At 32.7% G+C, this 23,557-nt stretch overlaps 1 protein-coding gene across 1 annotated transcript; it reads right to left on the reverse strand.

The window, feature by feature from the left end:
- Positions 1–7,949: 7,949 nt before the first annotated feature.
- Positions 7,950–9,181, reverse strand: LOC132638792 (uncharacterized). The gene has a single exon (XM_060355561.1). It carries the CDS (start codon positions 9,078–9,080, stop codon positions 8,412–8,414), a length of 669 nt encoding a protein of 222 aa, XP_060211544.1. The 5' UTR covers positions 9,081–9,181; the 3' UTR covers positions 7,950–8,411.
- Between the last annotated feature and the right edge of the window lie 14,376 nt (positions 9,182–23,557).

Genomic DNA, 23,557 nt, shown 5'->3' on the forward strand with positions numbered 1-23,557 from the left:
CTAGGACAGAGTAAGTACTAATTATGTAACAATACTCCCTATCGAAAGTGTTGATTTTACTTGTATTGATAGTAATTGAGACATGATTTGGTCATTGAATTTTTGCTTGTAAAGAAAGATTTCTCTATTAAAATTATTATTCTTGGTTATTTTGCTAAAAAAAAAAAAATGCAATCACTTCTTGAAGGTTTTCTAGTACAGTAAGAAACTCTACGATGAAATTAGATTAAAGGGTTGAGTTTATTGTTTATTAAATTAAGAAATTCTGACTCTTTGTAGTGTCCAATTCAATTTAAATTCTTTGACATTTAAATTATGACGAGAATATTTGTATAGAGATAGCATAATTTTCTTGGTTTTATTTTATATTTACCTTTGTGAATTTTTTTTTATTTTTTTTTTATTTTTTATAACTATGGTGTCCAAGTCAATTTACGCCTCAATCTTTATTTTAGTTTTATCATGTTCGTGAGAATAATACACAGTTACAAAGATAACATTTTGAAACTAGGATAGGATACTAATTATATGATTACTTCTTGAAGATGTTCTTGTTTGTCTTGCTAATTAAATGTGAGATTTTCATTTGTAACAATATTACAATTGTTTTCAAAATTTTGGTAAATTTGACATAGTTTGATTAAAAAGGATTGTTGCACCTATTCATTAAAAAAATAATTTTCTTCTTCAAAATTTGAACGTCCTTAGCACATTTCCTTGCTATGCCGTTATACCTGGCATCCTGTCTAGATTATAAGCTCTTTTTGGAATTTCCCTATATAAATTCGTCTCCTCCACTACTGCTAGCAGAGGAGGTAGAGCATGGATTTTGAGTTTATAAATGAATTTTGAATTCTAAAAAAGATAGTTTATTGTGTTCTGAATAAATTATTTATACATATTTAGTGGATTTTCAATACAAAAGTACAAATTTTAGGGCAAAGCTACTAGCTTCTCCCAAAATGTAGAGACGCTTTACCTCCACCCCTAATTGTCTAAACCTCGACTATTCCATCAAACATCTATGATGTGTTAGGATTTTTTCCTCGATTTTCTTACCACATATTGATTTTACTTTTCTCTTTAAGGAAAGACAAAGTATTACCATTCTTAGGTTTACTTTTCCTAAAAGGAAAATAAAAAATCTTCCATATTTAGCTAACCCTTTTTTCGAGAAAAAGGTTTTGGACCTCTATATATTAAAGAATCCCTCTCATACAACATATACACAATAGCATCCACAATGTAGTCATTAAAGAGTATTGTTTAGGGGTGATTATTTTTCTCAATAGGATTTTATGTTTTTATATTAGTTTTCTCATATGTAGGCCAATTGCCCAAACCATATTAGAATAATTAATATGCTTCTTTTAATATATTTTCTTGATCGTCTGATTTATCGTCATGAAGATTTGCAATTAATAACTTTCACATGATGCTCTTTTTATTTAGATCCCAACACGATGTATACTATATATATTCATCATCTCCCTCTCTACCTCATCACCAATCTCTCCTTCATTATATTCTCCCCAAAACTTGTTCCTAATAATGTCCTCTTCAAAGTGCCTAGATTTGTTCTCCAATATTATTGAAGGAGATTGTACTTCTAAGGAACTAGACAAATTATATTATGAGAGCTGGAGGTTCACAGTGGAAACAAATGGTGCTGGCAATTGGGGTCTTGTTCCAAAAAGGTGTGTGCCTTTTTGTTGAAGAGGACATGACCTGTGGCCAATACTTATCAGACTTGGAAGCTGTTTCTTACAACTCTTTACAATTTGCTAAGTCTGTGGAACTTGCTGGTCATGGCAAAGATGTTTGGGTTTTTGACATTGATGAGACTTTGCTCTCTACGGCACCTTTGTTTGCTGCAAAGGGTTGGGGGTAAGGCCATATATAGCTTTAATCACTTTACTAGTATATGTTCGTATCAGTTTAATATCTGATTCTTGGGACATCAGCCCCTACATAATATTAACTTACTTCTTGTGGGAGAGGTGCACAAATTTTAGTTTTAAGGCTGCTAATTAAAGAATAGTCAGAATTTATAAAGTTTTTAAACTTTAGCCGGTTTAGAATCAAACTTAAGGTCTGAAGTTTGAACTGTCAAAACTAGCTTCAGGCCGTCGGATTTGAAGCTTGAATGCAGTTTAGACTCGAAGCTCTGAAGTTTTAATTTTGATAGTCCACACTTCCGACTTTTAATATGAAGTTAGGTTTTGAATCCGAAATTCTATAGAAGAAGCATCAGCGAGGTGAACGATCTAATATTATATATCTAAAATTGGTTAAACTTTAAATAGTTCTTAAAAATTGAGTATATAATAAAAATTTGTAAGTGGAGAGTCCAGCAAGGTAGCTTGCTACGTGGGCTCTTGCACGTCACCCATGAGTTGGTAAAAGATTTAAAATTTTACAGGTATGATGCTCTATTTGGACATCGTTATTTAACATGTATATAATCTTTTTGAATTTGCATATATTTAACATGTATCTATTTCGGAACAATTTCGGATATACTGTGTTTGAAATTTAATCATTTTTGCTTGAAGTTCAAACAAAAATGATTGAACTTCAGGTAAAAATAGATGAAGTCAAGAAAAAGAAAAAAACTGCATTACTATTCAGCGCACATAAATTCAATATTTTATTATTATATTGTTCACTGAATAGCCAATCTAAGCATCATAAATACATGCCTGTCTAATATGTGAAATTTGAAGCTTCAAGTGTAATTAGATCCATTTTTTAGGGGATTCATATTACTATTATCAATTAGAATAACTAACCGGCTCCTTAGGAGTAGAAATATATGCATGTCACATTCAAATTCTGGATTCCTATATAATTGTCACAGTTTTAAGGAAAATAAATATTAGTGTAAATTCTTGTCTTAATTAAGGAAATAATTTTTTTATTACTATTATCAATTAGAATAACTAACCGGCTCCTTAGGAGTAGAAATATGGATTAATATATATTTGTCACAGTTTTAAGGAAAATAAATATTAGAGTAAATTATTGTCTTAATTAAGGAAATGATTTTTTTTTCTTTTGCTACTATTTGATATAAAAATTGTTTGGACACATACAAATCAGAGCCATATGACAAAAAAACTTGGATTGAGTGGCAAGAAGAAGTTCCTCAACCAGCTTTACCGGCAAGTTTGAATTTGTACAATGAGCTTCACCAGTTAGGATTCAAATTAATTTTGCTTACTGGTCGCTATGAATACCAAAGAAATTCTACTGAGAAAAATCTGCAGCTTATGGGCTATACCAACTGGGAGAAGATTATTTTAAGGTACACATTTTCTTTTTACTATAATATATATCCTCAACTAGTATTGTTTACACGGAAAATCGTTACAGTTGAATTTGTGTACGTGGTCAAGACACGTGGATCAATATGACCGAATAATGAGATAATATGCAAATTTAAGCAAGATAATTATAAAGAAAGCTAAAGGAATTTAAAGAAATGGCTTGAGCCTTGGAGAAACTTTTGAGCTAGAGTCTCCGGGCAAACGAACAATCAGATCTTTGCTTAGTTGAACAAAAGCAATTAGGAATTAAGAGCAAAATAAGAGCAAGGTGATTCTTGTATACAAGTACAAGTACCATTTCATTTTATGTCACCGTGTTTGATGGATCACCTAGTACAATCAAACCGTTCCATCTAACGGCGTCATTTGTTAGGATATTTTTCTCGTCGCCATAGCGAAATGCTATTATAGAGGACATATAATATAACATAACATGAAAAATCGGTTAAAAAAAAAAAAGACCGTTATAGTGAATTGTTATTATACATGTCTGATTGTCTAACAAAGAAGACATCTGGAACTTGTCGTCTGAAACATGTCACAATATTTCGATGACTATAAAAGCGCGTTAAGAGTAAAAATTAAAAAAAAATATATTTACTAGAATTATGTCTTTTTTTTTAACGGATTAAAATGAGATAATGCATAAAAAATGGAAAAGATGGACTACTATATATAATGTCCGTTAGAAGGTGGGAACAAACAATTACAATAACTTGTTCTCCTTTTGTATGATTTGTCCTTGTTTTCCAACTCTCACAAACAAAATCTTTGTTTGCATTTGCCGATGTCCGGCGGGGGTGGAGCTACAGTGATATTTACGGAGTCGGCAAAATTCTGTAATTTTAGCTCAAACCCTTTTTGTATTAAAATTTTGTTAAATATATATAGATAATCTAATCAGAACCCAATAAACAAAGAGAATTATGATCCAGAACCTAAAGTAATTTTTTTAGCTCTGCCTCTATTATCTGCGTACTTTGTAAATTGACACGTGAACGACATGTGTAATTCATAAGTCACATAAGCGGACACATGAAACAATTAAAAAAAAAAGGAAAGCGGATATTATTCTTCTTGCAATTGGGAATAATTATGATTTGAATAGAAAGAAAATGCCTATACAAAGTTCTCCTTTTTGTTTACTGATTTTCTATGTTATACTTTATCTATCTCCCGTAGAAAAGGGTCATATAACTAATGTTCGTGAGTTTTTGCATAAATATAAATGGATTGTAACTTGTAACAGGGCTCCATCAGACAGGAAAAAAAAACATTGGTGCTCTTGGAAGGACTTATGTTTCCCAATCAGTGAAGGAGGTGCAGGTTTCAGATCCCTTAGGGATATCTATAATACTTTCTCAGCAAAATTGTGGTGGAGATTCAGGACTCAAGATACTATTTTAAAATCATTTCTTGAGGCCAAATACTGCAAAAGATATCACCATGTTGCTAAGAAATGGGCTTATGGACAATCTCACATATGGAAGAGGCTCATGGATAGCAAAAAAGTGGTGGAACCCTCCATTCTATGGAAAATGGGCAAAGGAGAAACATCTTTTTGGTGGGACAATTGGACTGATCTAGGTCCTATTGCAAACCTAGTTCAGAATCAAAGAACTCCCAAAAAAACTATGGTCAAGGATTTCCACAGGGGTAATACCTGGAATATTGTGAAACTCAGGAGGATTTTACCTCAAAGTGTAATCAACTCTATTATAACCATTGAGTTTAACACTGAGAGACAGGATTTGCCTATCTGGACTCCTGATCTTACAGGGAAATTCAGCAGCAAAACTGCTTGGCAGATTGTGAGAAGGAAAAGAGAATCAACACTTGTTAGCTCAAAGACTTGGCACAGAAGAGTTCCTTTTAGGATCTCATTCTTCTTAATGAGGGCTTTGCAAAATAAGATCCCCTCGGATGATGCAGTGAAAAGGTTTGGAATCTACCTTCCTTCTATTTGTAATTGTTGTCTAGTTCATAAAATAGAGACCACTGAACACCTCTTGAGTGAAGGGCAGATTGCCAAACAAGTATGGGAATTCTTTTGCAACACATGTGGTATTGGTTTGGTTCAGGGACAAATAAGATTGTCAACTATGAAATGGTGGATAGCTAAAGGCAGAAATGAAGTTCACTCATGCATTCTTCAGTGTATACCAATTGCTATATGCTGGGAAGTCTGGAAAAACAGGTGTAGGGCCAGGTTTGAAGAAAAGAAGATGTCATCTTGGTACATTATTCAACAAGTCAACCATCTTATTTCTTTAATTCTTAAAGCACAGTTCCCTGATCTACAACTTCCTAGTTCTTGGTTGGAGAAATGTAATTTGGTGGAAAAGCTCAGACCTGTAACTCACTCTCAGGCAGTGTACTGGTATAAACCCAATTTTAATTGGGTCAAGCTCAATGTGGATGGTTGTAGTAAAGGAAATCCAGGTTCAGCTGGAGGAGGAGGCATCATAAGAGATCACAGAGGTATAATGAGTCATGCCTTTGCTGAATTTTATGGGCAATGCAGCAACAATACGGCAGAGGCGTTGGCCATTTGGAAAGGGATTAACATATGTAAGGATAATGGTTTTCGGAATGTTATGGTGGAATCTGATTCTCTTATGGTCGTCAACATGATCAAAGAAAAGCTAAAACCACCCTGGCAACTAACTGAGATCATTGTTAAGATTCAGAGATTAACTAGATACGGTGATTTTGAGTTCAAACATATATACAGAGAGGGAAATTCTACAGCGGACCTACTTGCTAACTTGGGAGAAGACTCAAAAACTTCTACTATCTTCACTGAAGCTTCCGTCCTTCCTGCTAAGGTTAGAGCTTCAATGAAGCTAGAATTTGATGGGCTCCCAAATTTCAGATTTAGAAGCAAAAGAAATAAATTCCTATCGAATGGTAGCTGATTTTTTTGAATTTTTGTGGCACCTCTTGATGTACTTAGTATCCTTTTACTGTTGGTTTCAACCAAACAGTAGAGGCAATACTAATCACCACTTCCAACTTAATATTAGTATACAAATGGGAAATAGGATGGATTTATCCAACCTCCACTATGTAAATGAGGCTAAGGTCTATGTCCTCCTCCGTGCAATTATGATTTTTGGAAAATATACAGGTTGGAGTCATGCCTAACTCCTCCATCATAAGGATGGAACTCTTGAAGGAAAAAAAAAAAAACAGGGCTCCATCTGAAGTAGACATACCAGCTATTATTTTCAAATCCCAAAAGAGGAAGGATACAAAATTTGGGGAAACTCTGGAGATCAGTGGAGTGATATATTGGGATTTTCACTGGCAAAACGATCATTTAAACTGCCAAATCCAATGTATTATTTTGCATAGTTTACTTAATATTCGATTGGATGTGTCTTGGGTCAATTTGGTTTCATAAGAATTGATTAATTATCTGAAATAAATGCTGGACACAGCATATACTAAATTAGTGTCAGTACCAATGCGTAATAATTTGGCTAGCTAGTCTTGGAAAACTTAGCCCCCGTTTGGCCATAAGAATTATTCACTTTATTCCGGAATTTTTTTTCACTTTTTTCCGGAATCAGTGTTTGGCCATGAGAATTCCGAATACAACTTGAAGTTGTATTCCGGAATACCAAAAACTCAAAAAACTTGTTTTTAAAAAAAATTTACTTTTTTTACTTTTTTACAACTACATTTCACCAAAAAATACAATTTCAAAAACTATGGTCAAACACAACTCTAACTCCAAAATTCTTTTGGTATCTATGGACAAACGGGCTTTAAGTGTTATCACTATCAATGATGGTGTATATGTATTTACGATGTTTGATATGTCCTTGTATGTAAATAAAATCTCCTATCCTGAGGTGCATATATATAGCAACAAAAACAACATACCCAGTATATTCTTACCAGGTGGGATCTAGACCTTCCTGTGAAGGTAGGGAGGCTGATTCCGAAATATACATAATAACGGCTTCTAATATACTAAAATTTATTATTATTGCAAAATACAAGTATACTAAAATACTTTTAGGATAAAATTTAAAAAGAATATCCTTCATTTTCTTCTGATGACGAAAGTTAATTTCTTGGAATAAGCACATTAATCCATCATATTTCTGCATGTATGTCAAAACTTCTGCATTATATACCATCCTTATATCATCCATAAGTCATTCAAGGGATTTAAGTTTCTCAGTAAAATGATGGGCGCATTTTTCTTCAAAGTCGACGTGTATGTAAAGAGATGATCCATTTTAAGTTTGTTGTTAAACTGCACACAGAAACAGTAACATATAAAAGATATATAAGCAATCATAGACAAGTGTTCATATTATCATGAGAAGAAATTTGTGTACAACTAATTAGCTGAAAATGTAGTAGACAACAACAACAATAATAATAACATACCCAGCGTAGTCCTATAAGTGGATTTGGAGAGGATAGGATGTTTCGGATCACTCAAAAAAAGGTATTCAACGCAAGATTGTAAGAAAATAGATAAAAAAAATAGCAAAATACAAAACAGATGCAACATCATAGAGTAATACACATTGAAGAATAAGTGATTATGCCATAACTGAAAATGTAGTAGACAAATCAGAGAAATTTTTTAGCTTCTTTTGCATAGATTATTATATCTGCTTGTATGAACATTAAGGAAATCACAATCAAAACCGAACCTTGCATTTTAGGTAATTGAAAAGAAAAATTAAATTAAAGGAAAATGTACCCAAAACCAAAATTGGTACATATGAGATCTATATATGAGAGAAAAGAAAGAACAAAAAAATATAGGCATCTGACAATTTTTTCAGTGTTCATATGACCACCCTTGAAGAAGTGTGGCTCCGCCCCTCGTATGAACATTAAGGAAATCACAATCAAAACCGAACCTTGCATTTAAGGTAATTGAAAAGAAAAAATAAATTAAAGGAAAATGTACCCAAAACCAAAATTGGTACATATGAGATCTATATACGAGAGAAAAGAAAGATCAAAGAAATATAATTCTACCAATTTCCTACAAAAAGAACACAACCTAAAACGTATCATAAAACTCCATTTTTACGACGAAGTTTTGTGCTAAAACAGCCTTCTTTTTCTTCTTCTTGCAAAACTAACCCATTTCTTCAAATCTTCTCTTCTTGCAAATCTAGCCCATTTCTGCAAATCTTCTTTCAAAAATAACCCTACCAACGCAGCACAACAACAAAACCCTAATGCCCAATCAAAAACCCCTCTTTTCCACACATTAACTGAAAACCCAAAAAGGGTTAATCCCAAACCCCCCAAAAACACATCAAAATCCAATCTTTTCATCAAAATTAACCACAATCCAACACCAAGAATTGCAAAAATGACCCCAAAAAATACCCAATTTATCTTCTTTCTTCTTTTTCTTCTAAACCCATCAAAACCTCCCCAATCATGACCCGACCCGAACCCAAACCCACCTCCATTTCCACTATTTCCACCTCCAAATTCCCTTAAAATTGAATCCAATGGCTCTGGTAAAATCTTAAACTTTGATGCAATAAAATAGGCTGATTGTAGCATTATTTTTGTTGATCTAATAGACCCAGATTGCCTTTTCTTTTTCCATGCTGATATAATTGGTTGTTTCTGCAAATGGCTATAATTGGAAGAAACTATGGCATTTTTGCAAAATGCAAGATTTGTTGAAGGAAAATTATTGGTCTTTCGAATTGAATTTGAAATTAAAGGAATATACTTTACTTGAGTGGTTTGCATTTTGCTCTTAAGAAATTTTGAAGAGCAATTTTTGAGGTAATTTTGGCAAAGAAATAAGAATGTAAAAGAAAAGGACCGTTTTAATGGAGAGGAAATGACAAAAATGGTTCCATATATTTTTAGGGTAGGTTCAAAAACTAGTCTTTTAAGTATGCAATCAGTCAAATATTTACCGAATTCTGTTCGTTAGATTTGATGAAAACAGCGGAAAAAATAAGATTTAGAGCCTGTTTGGATGGACTTACGCTTATAAGTTGTTTGCAGCTTATAAGCTGAAAAAATAAGTTAGGGTAGTCTAACTTATTTTTTGTGGCAACTTATAAGCTGTTTTAGATAAGATAAGTCAAATAGGCTCAATTATTTTTTTGAACTTATTTTAAGCATAAAATGACTTTAAGCTGGTCAGTCAAACACTCAAAAAAACTGAAAACAGCTTATAAGCCAATCCAAACAGGCTCTTAACTAGTAAATTCTTGCTAATTTTTTTTCATACTCTTTGTTTGATCTAACGGACAAAGTTCAATAAATATTTAACTGGACTAAAAATGTTAGCTTTTGGCAAATGTAAAGAACCAAAACTATCAAGTGCATACTTAAAGGACTATTTTGAACCTACCTTCAAACACAAATGACTAATTTTATCATTTTCTCGATTACAAAACGGGAGTGTCAATGATTCTTTAAAAATCGATTAAACTAACTGAATCCAGATACAAATGTAATGAGTGCTTAATTTGATATTATCGTAAATTTCTTGAAGGAAAATTATTGGGTTTTCGAATTGAATTTGAAGTTAAGGGAATATACTTGACTTGAGAGCTTTGCATTTCGCTCTTAAAAGAAAAGGACCGTTGATAGGTTAATAGAAGTAAAGAGAAAATGATCAAAATGGTCCTTGGTATATGGAATTTGGTTCTATTTGGTCATTTGACTTATAAAGATGATGAAAATGGTCATTAATATATAAGATTTGATTCTATTTGGTCCTTTGACTTATAAAGATGATGAAAATGGTCCTTAATATATTTCAAAAAGCGTTCAACTGGTCTTAAGTCATTTGAAGAATTGAAGTGGTACTTTTTCGCTTTCGAGATTCAAACTTTTTAATTTTAACTGTGTGTTTAAACGTAGAATCTTTAATTTTTCTGAAATAAAATTTTCATATTTGGAAACTACTTAAAAAGTACTACAAGTCACCATAATTAATAATTTCAAATACATAAAAGACATGTGAAAAATTACAATCAAAGAATAACACGTTTGACTCTCAAAAAGTGAAAAAGTATCACATAAATTGAGATAGAAAGAGTATTAATAGCAAAATAAAGGTGCCTTCTTATAATCATTTTATGCGACAGAGTTTGCTTTAAGACATAACTAAAGTCTACTTTATACGACAGAAGTTATCTTAAAGCACAACTAAAAGTCTATCTTATAAGGCAAAGTCTGCATTTAGCTATGACTTAAGACAAAGTTTGCCACATAAGGCAGACTTTTCCTTAAGGCATAACTAAAAGTCTGCCTTATGCCTTGCGATTTTTTTATTTTTTATTTTTTAATTGAGAGGGTTCGAACCCAGACCCTCGTGATATTTTCGGCCACCTTTTTAAGCGAAGCACAAAAATTAAAGACCACCCCCAAAGAAAGACAATTTGAAGGGCAAAAAATGATTATATTGAGCACTCGACAAGCTGAAGAGAGGCCATAGACATTTTTTGAAAATTCTTATTAATGCTACTAATAATTTTTGTAAAATGACCTACTTATAACCAGTGTTTTAAAAGCCAGTTGCAAGACTCGCCTAGGGGTGAGGCACTGGCAAAACGCCCCGAGACTCACGTAGAGGGCTTAATTCCTGTGAGGCTCACGCCCTAAGCGCTCGATTGTGCACCCTAAACACACCCAATGTTTGGGGCTCGCCTAATAGTTTTTATACAAATTATATGTTAAATTCTTTAATTAAAATTGTTAACCCTCAGAATTCTTTAACAAATGAATGATACCTAATAGTTTTTCATCTATAGAAATAAGAGGATTAAGTGTAACTTAAATAACAAGTCGTAGTATTGCATATTTACTATTTGGGAACATCTTGAGGGTGAATATCACTTAATATTTCTTTTAAAAATATATAACCGATTTGTACATTTTCACTTGTCATTGATCTTTAGTACTATATATCAAAATTATCATATTTTATTATTTCGCTATTTGAAAGTTATTTGCATTCTACTTATGAAGGAATTACGTTTTGATTATAATACTGATAAAATTTATTGATATAAAATGAATAGTATGATGGTAATATTATTTTAAGAAATTGTGATTTTTTCATTGTTTGGAAATTTAAGATGTTAGAGTTGATTTGTATTCCATAATAACTTTTATTTCATTGTATTGTTTATACTTATAAAATTATGTTATATATAATCACAAGTTGTAAGCAGGGGTGGCTCAAGGGTGAGGCTAGTAAAGCTTTTGTTTTAGACCCTCAAACTTTTGAGGTCCTAAAATTTTTTACCGATGAATTCTATGGTTTAAGTTTCTCTTAAATAATATTGAAGATTGTAAAAAGAAGTACAAAATATATATGATATATATAACAAAAGAAAGAAAAAACACTATCTACGTTTTAAAACTTTGAATTAAACTACTCAAATCTTCAAATTATTAAATAAAGTTTTTATGATAACATCCTAGGTAATGTATTTAAAACACATGGCTAATATCTTATTGATTTGAATTGATCCTCACTAATATAAATACTAATGTTACTATTATCATTTATTTACATTTTATTTTATTTTTTATGTAATTTTACCTATTTAAAAATATTTATTGTAATTATAATATTTTACGAATACTAAAAATATATACCGTGGGGCTTACGTCTCCTGCCTTGGGGCTTACACCTCGCCGGAGCAAATGTAAAATGCCCTGCCTTACGTCCCCACCTTTTAAAACACTGCTTATAACATAAATTTCTGAAAAGAGATCTAAATTCTAAACAGTTCAAAGTGGTAAACTCATCCCACTAAGCTACTTTCTGAAAACCCTACCTACTCCCCAATTCAGTTTGCAGTGAGTTTTTGCAGTTTATGAACTAATATTTTGTTTTTTTATGATACAAAAACAGAGACAGAATATCCAAAAGAGGAAAGGGAAGGCGGCCAAAAAGGCAGGAGAGGAGAAGAAAAAAAAATGACTTAGACGTTTCGATTTTTTAATAAATTTCTATTTTGAAGACTGCTTGGTTTTGATATTGACTCTGTGTTTGAGAAATTCACTATGTCGGGTTAAAAATTGACTCTGTTTTGGAGCGATTGACTATGTTTGTTTGAGAATTTAACTCTGTTTTTGAGAAATTGTTGTAACTTTGTATATGTATATGTGTGCGCCCAAAATTTAACATGTTCAACAAATGAAATACTACGAAAACTTAATCAAAGTAAAGTAACTAGGATTGACAAATAAAAAATCAAAACTTTATCGTTTTAAAACTTTAGCATTAATAAGAATTTTCAAAAATAATACTCCACTGTAATATATTTCATTTGTAAATAATAAGTGTCACCTTAGTTGAAAGAATTTGTAAGTGTGGTCTTAGGAAATCGAGACAAAAATTGACTAGTTTTTTGCAACTCTACCCTTAGTTAAAAACTGATAAGTTTCTGTATTCAAGACAAAATAGTAACTTGGTATTGTGGATTCTCAATGTCAAAAGGATTACTACTCATGCATGTTTTAATGAATATGAAAAAGTAATTTATTTTATTATATAGAGGTAGTTTAGTATACTTCACAATGCATTATTGATTTCTCAATATGCGTGTTTTTGTTAAAGTGACACTTATTATGGGAAGGAGAAAGTACATAACAGATAAAGGCAACATTTAAACGTGTTTAATAATGTCCCCAAAATTAGGGATTAGTTTCTTTTTATTATTAATAATTATATATGCCCATATCGAAATTTCTAACCTTAACTTGATAGAGTGATGAACAGACTTTGGATATAGAGTATTCGAAGAAAAAAACAATTTTGTAGTGAACATATTCAATGAATTGTGGAAGGAAGCATAAAATGTTTTCAATTGAATTAAGTAAGCTGAGTGTGGAGGAAAATTCAGAGGGTTTTAGTTGATTTTGACAGTAAAAATAGCAATTGGCTTTACATATATGGCTAGAATCAAATTAATCACATTTTAAAATACATTAAAGACTATCACCATCAGTGACGGACCTAGAATTTTATGCAAGTGGGTTCAGTAAAATGATGTTAATCAACAATAAAGGTGCCACCGGCAAGTGAACTTTTTCCAAAACTCCTTTTTTAGAAAAATCGAGATCGGCATTCCTCTTTCCTTCTTTTTTCTCTAAAATAGTTGGGGAAGAATTTTAAAACGTTTAGCAAAGACCTATTACTTTAACTAGAATTGTTAAAAAATGTTTAATTTAACAACGTTGTTTCAACAAATTTTACAATTTGTTAAACTTTAACAAAAGAAAATTATTTTATCTAAATTAGAAATCTATTAAACTCTGAGAAATTTGACAAAATCTAAAATCTTTTTCTTATTGATAAAGAACAAAAAGTTGTTTATTTACAAACAAAAGAATAAAATATATATAGATATATAACTTAAATTAAACTAATACAAGCTATAAAGAAGAGAGCTTATGAAAGTAAACTAACAATTTAGCGTTGACTAATTTAAGATAAGTTTTCCATGATTGCTTGTGCATATTTTAGATAAAATAATACTCTAAGATTTTTCTTTGTAGAAATTTTTGATATTTTAAAGTGTAATTGACTGTAAAATAATTCTAAGAAATTTGAGTAAAGAGAAAAAATGTAAACAAAAAAGATCATCATCATAAAAGAAAAGAAAAAAAGAAGGAAGAAGGAGGATAAAGTAACGGTGCACAGCACCAAACTGTGCAAGAATAAAAAGCGTTTGCAGCAGCTAAGTTTTGAACTCCCGACCACCACCCAAATTTGACCCCACTAGACCATCCATCCACGGGAAGACTTTAGTCTCAAGGGGATTCAAATGCTACATATATCCTAATTTACGGAATCTAATCTATACAAAATATCCGATTTTTTTGACGAAGTGGGTTCATTTGATCCCTCTTGACCCTATGTGGGTTCGCCCCTGATCACCATCATATTTATACGTTGAGATTGAAACCAAAACTCATACATTAAAGGCCATTTTAGTTATTTTCTCGTGGAAGTAACAATGGCCACAAATGTAACGAGTGCTCTGGCATTCTCGTAATTATTTGCTTCTTTTTCTGGCTCATAAATTTCCTTTTTCTTCTTTCTATAAACCAAAAAATATTACCAGAAAATTACGGCAACTAAACAAAGTTCGCCTAATAAATAAGCCTATGCCACAACTAGAGTTGGTAATATTATGATTATTCAATTTCAATTGTCTCGCTGTCGTTATGGGACTGTTTGCAATTTCAATTTGAGTTGTTTCAACTGAATATTTCTTTTTAAATGTAAAATATTCTTTGTAGATTAATGTTTATTTTATAATTTGGTATCGTTATCTCACCTTAAATTGAAAATATAAAATTTGATGTTAAAATTTTATTTGAAGAATATTTCAAATGTAATAATGACCTGTCCTCAATAAATTCCAATTATTTTCTAAGAGAATTTTATGTCCAAACACAACGAGTACTTTCCAAACACAACGAGTACTTTCTCGAGTTGTAACACCTCGTAAAATCCGTACTAAACCATATTCATGACTCGGGAGGTTAGAAACCCAAGAAGGAGAGTGCTGGAGTCAAAAATATGTTTCAGTTCAGAAATCACCGCGTTACGCTACAAGGGACGGACGGTAACGTGTGTTACGGATCGTCGTTCATACCGTAACAGGTATGGCTTGAAAAATCATTGTCTCGTAACTTGGATCAAAGGATGGTTCATCGTTATGGACCGTAACTGTAACACCCCGTACCTCTAACTTAAACTTTGATCATGATCCTAGACTTAGAAAATCAGATAAAGAATGTGAGAGTTATAATTTCTCTGTTCAGTTGTAAGATGGCAGTTTAAGCCCATGAACAGTGACCATATTTCAGTTTACGCCCATGAACAGTGATCGTAAACTGAAACCAAGAATTTCTGAACATTCTGGAATTTGGCATTTTGATGTCAAATGGTTAAATACGGACCGTATTTTGATTTACGGCCCGTATTTCAAAACGTATTTGGAAATTGGGAAAACTTCTTTGAGGAAAGTTGTAGATCTTTGAAATACCTTTCCAACGGTATATTATGGGGGTCAAACGGACATCTGTGCAAAGAGTTATGACCATTTTACTGAAGAGATGCAGTGCAGTCCGTAAATGCAAAATACGGACCGTATTTCAGTTTACGACCTGTAAACTGAAATACGGCCAGTACTGTGCTGGACGTAAAGTGCAATTTTCCAGAACACTATATATTCGTCCATATAAGTTCAACTCATTATTTTTCATTCCTTCAAACCCTAGAACGACCTCCTACTCTCCTCCATCATCAAGAACATCAAGGTAAGCCTACTCTAATTATTCCAAGTCAATTCTAACATATATCCTTGTAATCTAAATAAGAAATCATTCTTCCTAATCTAGGGTTTTTTTCAAGAAAACCCATCTCAAGATTCAAGATTTAGGAAATCTTCTCCAAAATTCAAGTCTTTAATTCAAGTTTTTGAGCAATTAAGGTATGTAGAAGTTTCATCCACATGTGGGAATCTCTACGTTCTTCCCCATGCTCCGTTTCTTGATATTCATGAAGTTCAAATCCTAGGGCATTAAACCCAACATATTGGTAGCCCGTATTTATGTATTTATGTACATGAATTTTGTATCTATATTCATTGTTGTATTCCTAATCTTCCATTACGGTAATAGGAATCCTAGCTTAATCCATGAATCATGAATTCTTCCTCATGTGTTCTCATTATGTTTATATGAAACTTTATGATTTTATATAGCAAGTTACAAGCATGTTTTCAAGTCAATTATATACATAATTATGAACTATTGTTATTACTCATGAATCAAGAACATGTTTGCAAGACTTTGACAACTTATTTCATGAAACCATGTTTACAAGTTATTTCATGAAACCATGTTTACAAGTTATTTCATGAAACCATGTTTACAAGCTATTTCATGGAACCATGTTACAAGTTATTTCGTGAAATCATGATTACAAGTTATTACAAGTTATTTCACGAAAATCATGGGCTTCTTAGCCAACTATATCATGTTCATGTTTTTGGGAATTGCTTAGTTAACCGAGAAGGCTCAGATAGCCTGAAACTATGTTGCCACCGTAGGATAAGGGTTGTCAGCAAGGAGGCAACACCTTCATTATGCAGTTTGGATCCTTACATGCTTATTATTACTTAAATCTCATATCCCTGGCAAGGTGTGAGTGTTCTGCTGGTAGGACGCAAGTACCAGAACATGTTGTCGGTTATACTATAGCGTTCCCCACGTTACAAGCAGTTTTTACATACATGTATTTCCATTGATTTACTATTTTCAGACTTTACTCACGTTTCATGCTCATGTTCAAGTTACATTCAGTTTCAGTTCATGTCATATACCTATGTTGTGCCTTGTTCTTCATTTCAGCAGGTTTTACATACTAATACTATTCACGATGTACTAACGTCCCTTTTTCCCGGGGCCTGCACTTCACGGTGCAGATGCCGGTTTTCAGGAGCATACACCTGCGCAGTAGGATCCCTTCAGTTATCAGCTTATTGGTGAGCCCCACTTCTCTCGGGGTTCAACATGGAGTCTGCATTAGTATTCAGTTTATGGTAGTCCAGGGCCATGTCCTGGTAGTTAGTATTCAGACATGTTTTAGAGGTTTCATAGACAGATGTTAGTTCACAGAGTCAGTTGTGCATTCATGTTTGCAGACCATTATGTTTTCATGATATTTCATGCTATGAGATAATTTCAAGACTTTATTCCGCAAATTACATTTTCATGACTTATTTAAATTGCATCATATATAGAGTATATTGTTTTGATGCCCATGTTGACAAGCAAGCCATGTGGTTCGCTCGGTCACATGCAGTATGGCACCAAGTGCTATGTTTCGCCCAAGCCATGGTTCGGGGCGTGACAGTAACACCTGTTACGGCCCGTAACAGGTCACCGTAACCCAACCTCAAAAATCAGACCCTCACTGGAATTTTGGCACACGTTACGGTCCAGTGTTACGGACTGTAACCTGTGTTACGGACTGAAACACTGTCCATAACAGTGCCACGACTGCAACAATTTAAAAGACGGGAATTCAATTTTTATTTCATGAGTCTCATTCCTCTCAAGCCTTAACACGAAAGTTCCCCCCTCTCAACTTCTCCAAGCATCAAGTCAAGCTCCTTAAGACCATCCTAAGTGAATTCAATTACCCATGAATTCTAAGTAGGAATTTCATGTTCTTAAAGTAGGGTTTTCAAGAAAACCCACCTAAAGGAATCCAAGACCAAGGATTAGAATTCTTCTTCCAAGTTTAGGTTTTTACTTCAAGCTTGGAGCATTACCAGGTATGTAGGGTTGCTATCTACGTGTGGGAACAACATTGTTCTTACCCACGTTTCTCTTCCATAAAGTATGAAGCTTTACGAGAACTAGGATTTTTAACCATGTTCATGATAACCCTAGGTCCATGCCCCATGTTACATTATGTATTAAATTGTTATAACTTCTTCATTGTGTTCTTGATACGTCATTATGATTATTGAGAATCTATCCGTAATCTATGAAAACCCATATCTTGCATTCCATGGGTTCTTACATGCGAGTTTATGAATTATTATGATATTTTCAAGAAAAGTTATTTATGTTTTATAAGTTCATGCAAGAATAATACGAATGATATCCATGTACATGCAAGTTATGATTCATGAAAAGCCATGGACAGCAAGTGCCTTCATGTATTTGGGAGTTGCATTAATTACCAAGAAGGCTTCAAGCAGCCTGAAACTACATAACCACCGTAGGATGAGGATTGTTCCACCCATGCTTAGGACGATCTCTCATAATGACTGGATCTTTTCATAATATTATTAAATCTCATGTCCCTGGCAAGGTATGAGTGTTCTGCTGGTAGGACGCAAGTATCAGACCATGTTGTCGGTTATATTTACTACTCTCCTTACTCACGATACTTTACACATGTTATATATGTATATGTGCTCATGTTCATGATCACACTTCAGTTCAATCTCTATTATATTATTCTCCTGTCCCATGTTATTTCATTCAGTTGCTTTACATACCAATACATTCAATGTGTTGACGTCCCCTTTTATTGCTCGGGGGCCTGCATTTCACGATGCAGGTACTGATTTACAGGATAACGCTTATGCCTAGTAGGATTTCGCACTTATCAGCTTGTTCGTGAGCCCCACCTCTTCCGGGGCTTAGACATTTGTTGTTTATTATTTTCATGATAAGATATGCATTTAAAGGCTTTGTCCCAGTGAGTACGTTTTATGTTCAGACTTATGTAGAGGTTTCATAGACTAGACAAGTCAGTTATGTCATGTCAGACTTTCAGAGTCGGTTAGCCGTTTTGGCTCCTTTATGATATTATCCGCATTCATGATTTAAACAAGTATTTCTATTTAATATTATGACTTACTATGTTTTACAAAGGCTCACTATGCATCCATGTCTTATTCCGCTTATGATACGTCTCATGATGATTCAGCAAGCCATGTGGTTCGCTCGGTCACATGCAGTATGGCACCGAGTGTCGTGTTACGCCCAGGCCGTGGTTCGGGGTGTGACACGAGTGCCTCTGGATACAGAGTTGTCGTGGTTAAGGAGCGATACCCTTCAATATTAGACTTTCTGCGCGAATCCGATTTAGTCGGATCCCAATAAAGATATAAGACACCGGGTGAAAAATCATTAAAAAAACAAAAAAAAAAACAAAGTACTTCAATATTCTTTTTCAATTTCAAATACTTTTTTTCTTGTTTCATTTTGAACCAAATATTATCCGACCGCCCACTAGCTTGTGCGCATGATTTAGCATCATGAGATAAACTTGTTATATGAATTTTGGATTTGTTCAAGAATATTTTAGTAACGGGAACAATTTATTTATGATATTTAGTTGATATTCATTAAAAAGAACTCCATTACGGTTTAATCCATACACAAAATATTGAGACAGAGTTGTTCTTGTATAAGGAGCAAGGTATTATACATTGGGAAATTCGTCCTTTCCACTGTACCATAATATTCACCCTTTCGACTATCTATATCTATATATAATATAAAGCTAAACATAGACAAGATGATGTGACACCTCTTTATGGCCAAGGATTCTATTTATTTATTTTCTCCTTTTTTTGAGCTTTTTCTTCCTTATTAGTCTATATAAAAATGTCTAAATATTAATTTCCCATAAATTTTCAGTTACAATTCCCTCATTATAAGCTTCAAATAACATTAAAATCTACCCAATAGTGTTTTGAGTCTCCTGAGTTTTCCATCTTTACTTTAGAAAGAGAATGAAACATTTAATGACATAAGTAACCGAAACATAAGTCTACTTAATATCCAAATCAAGTTTTAGTGCTTGGACATGGGAAAAGAGAATTGCTACTTCGGTTGGTTGCTACTACTCCCTTCATTCCATAATAAGTGGTGTTTTTAGCTTATGCACACCTCCTTAAAAAATTGTTCACTCCTAGAAAATTATGAGTGTTTTTACTAACATACCCCTAATTAATGCCTAAAAAAAGAAAAGCTGCTTAATGATTCTTGATTATAAATAAGGGTAAGTTTGGAAGAACAAGATTAATTTCTTCTTGAAATTCTAAAACACCATTTGTTTTTAAATAAAATGAAAAACCTAAAACATCACTTATTATGGAACGGAGAGAGTAATTTTTATTGTGTTCTCCGGTGTTGCCTTTTGCCAGGGTGACTCCCAATGAACAATGGGCTAATACCATTATGTGAATATCACCTCAAATTTCTTTTCTTTCCTCTCATCCTTACATATATGTTTATTTAGACGGATAAGTGCTTGAAGTTTAATTTGCTTTTGTTTGTTGCATGTTTATGTTGTTGATTAATTGCAGGTGATGACTTTTCGTCATGATATGATTGGAAAACATTGTCCCATTTTCGCGATTAATGAGAGGTAATTTTCATTTTCTTTGTTAGATTTAGGATCTTGATCTTTTCATTTTAATTTTAATTTTAGACAACTACTATAAGGGAAGGTTCTAGGCTAACAATCGTGTGTGCGTTTTTATTTTCCTTTTGTTTTTATCTTTTTCACTATTTTTTTTCCCTTTAGCATAATCTACTATTTTATGCATTTACATAAGAAATGACATGTCATAAACATTTATTTTATTTATCTACTATAAATTGTATATTCCTCCCTTTTTTTCCTTTTCTCTGGCTAATCTATGATTTTTTATACTTATTACCATGTCATACCTCTATAAAAGAACGCATTTAAATGGATGAGAAAAATATTAATTATCAATCATTACTACTCTGGCATAAAAGAATAGCTATTAGATGGCGCTAATTTAAGGAATCTTTTTCATTTTTGGATAAATCTTACCCCAGGAACCCAGTCAAATATACAGTTTTTAGTGTTAAAATGAGCTGGAATTTAGAATCTCATTTATTTGAATTTGAAGATTGAAAAGAATCTTTAAAATATTTTGAATGGTATAAAAACATTTAATGAATCTAATAACTTTTTTCCACTAGTTCCATAATAATCCATTCTATTGCTCCCCTTTTTCTGTAAAGTAGTTTCCTTATATCTATAACTCAGTTGAATGCAATTATCTCCAAGAATAAAAAGTTAGTTATGCTTAATATCTTTTAGTTTGGTCGATATTTGTCTTAATTCGATCCTTTATTCGAGTAGTTTTCTACCTTTTATCCGAGTAGTTTTTTCTTTGATAAGTTATTCGAGGCTTAAGGTTTTTTGAATCCAATACCCGCTAGTATGATGGTCCTAATGATAATTTTATATATATTTCGTGCGTATTTCACCGAGGAACTTTAACAAAAAGAAAGAGAATAAAAGATAAGTTTTCGGAATAAACAATAATACCACTTCCAGATTTAAGGAATCACTGAGTTCAATATCAGATTCTTTTGCTACTCAATGTTACATCAGTGTGAAATCAGAAATGAATAAGATACTCCTTTTAACTCCCAAATCCAATTCCTACCAACACTATGATTCCTAGTCCAGTGAGGAAATTAAGTGCACACACATCCATTCCCTTTTGTTATTTTATAGTGAAAAAGATAAAATATACCCTTGTATTATCGGAAATAGTTTAAATATATCCTAAGTTACACTATTGGTTCAAAAATGACATTATATAAATAGGCGTTTGGACATGCGATTTTATCTCATGATTTCATCTGTTGAGATGAAATCTCAAATCATCCAAAAAGGCATGATTTGGAGATTCCAAATCATGATTTCAAAAATTTTTAAATGTAAAACTTGACTGATAAGTTTATATTTTGTAAAAAAAGACCCATAAGTTGATAAATATTTTTAACAATTATTCTCACCAACCTCATTAACTTCTACCAACCTTTATTTATGTGGGAGGATTATATTAAAGCGCCTATTCATGTTAAAATTTTCTTTTTATTGAACTAAAATTTGATCAATTGATGTTGTATTTTTTAAAAAGGTCTTCTAGTAGCATATTAATTTTTTTTATGAACTATGACTTGCTCATTTGGTAAAATTGTATAAGAATTGGGAAAGTTTTGATAAGTATTTCCTTACTTGAGTTTCCCATCTTTACTTTAGACAGAGAATGAAACATTTAATGACATAATTAACCGAAACATAAGTCTACTTAATATCCAAATCAAGTTTTAGTGCTTGGACATGGGAAAAGAGAATTGCTACTTCTGTTGATTGCTACTACTCCCTCTATTTCATAATAAGTGGTGTTTTTAACTTATGATTGCTACTACTTCTTCTATTTCATAATAAGTGGTGTTTTTAACTTATGTACACTCCTTAAGAAATTGCTCACTTCTACAAAATTATGAGTATTTTTACTAACATACCCCTAATTAATGCCTAGAAAAAGAAAAGCTGCTTAATGATTCTTGATTATAAATAAGGGTAAGTTTGGAAGAACAAGATCAATTTCTTCTTGAAATTCTAAAACACCACTTATTTTGAAATAAAATGTAAAGCTTAAAATACCACTTATTATGAAATAGAGGGGGTAGTTTTTATTGTGTTCTCCAGTGTTGCCTTTTGCCACGGTGACTTCCAATGAACAATGGGCTAATGCCATTATGTAAATATCACCTCAATTTTATTTTCTTTCCTCTCATCCTACGTACTCCCTCCGTTTTAATTTATATGAATCAATTTGACTGGGCATGATATTTAAGAAAGAGGAAAGACTTTTAAAACTTGTGATTCAAAATAAACCTTGAAAATTTGTGTGGTTGTAAATCATTCATAAAGTGAATTTGTTTCCAAATTAGGAAAGAAGTCATTCATTTTGGCACAGACTAAAAAGGAAATAGGTTCAAACAAATTGAAACAGAGAGAATATATGTTTATTTACACGGATAAGTGCTTGAAGTTTAATTTTCTTTTGTTTGGTGCATGTTTATATTGTTGATTAACTGCAGGTGATCGACTTTTCGTCTTGATATGATTGGAAAACATTGCCCCATTTTCACGGTTAATGAGAGGTAATTTTCATTTTCTTTGTTAGATTTAGGATCTTGATCTTTTCATTTTTATTTTAGACAACTACCATACGGGGGAGGTTCTAGGCTAACAATCGTGTGTGTTTTTATTTTCCTTTTGTTTTTCTCTTTTTCACTATTTTTTTTTCTTTTTGTTTACTCCGAATTTGGATAATCAATTAAATTTGTAAATGGGTATAGGATATGTGTTTGGATCTCGATGAATATTTGATAGAGAAAGAAAGTACACGAATGTTTTGTATTAAAGCGACGAATAGTAGTGATTTGCTGCGAATATGGACGTTTGTAGCAATATGAAGTACTTGATAAAGGAGATGCAGTAGACATAGAAACAATAGATCACGATCGAATCAGTTATTTGGGAGAGGTTATATCTCTTTGGTATTACATGTGTTCTTGAAAATGAATGTGCCAACCCCCTCAAAGGAGGGAAATGAGCTCTATTTATAGTGCTGCCTCCATGGGCCTTGTACAACATAAGTCATTTAAAAATAATAACAAGGACAACTCTGAACGGATTTGGTGGGATTAGGTTGGCCGTACGGTCTGACACACGCATGGTTGGTGGTTGACCACGGCAGGACGCTACCGAAGCATGGCTCACGCGCAACGGCTTTACCGGACCAATGGCCACGAATAATCGGACTAACGACCTCGACCGGTCCGGTGGCGAAGAGACCGGACCA

The sequence above is a fragment of the Lycium barbarum genome, chromosome 4 (assembly GCF_019175385.1).
Source record: "Lycium barbarum isolate Lr01 chromosome 4, ASM1917538v2, whole genome shotgun sequence".
In the NCBI taxonomy this organism is placed as follows: domain Eukaryota; kingdom Viridiplantae; phylum Streptophyta; class Magnoliopsida; order Solanales; family Solanaceae; genus Lycium; species Lycium barbarum.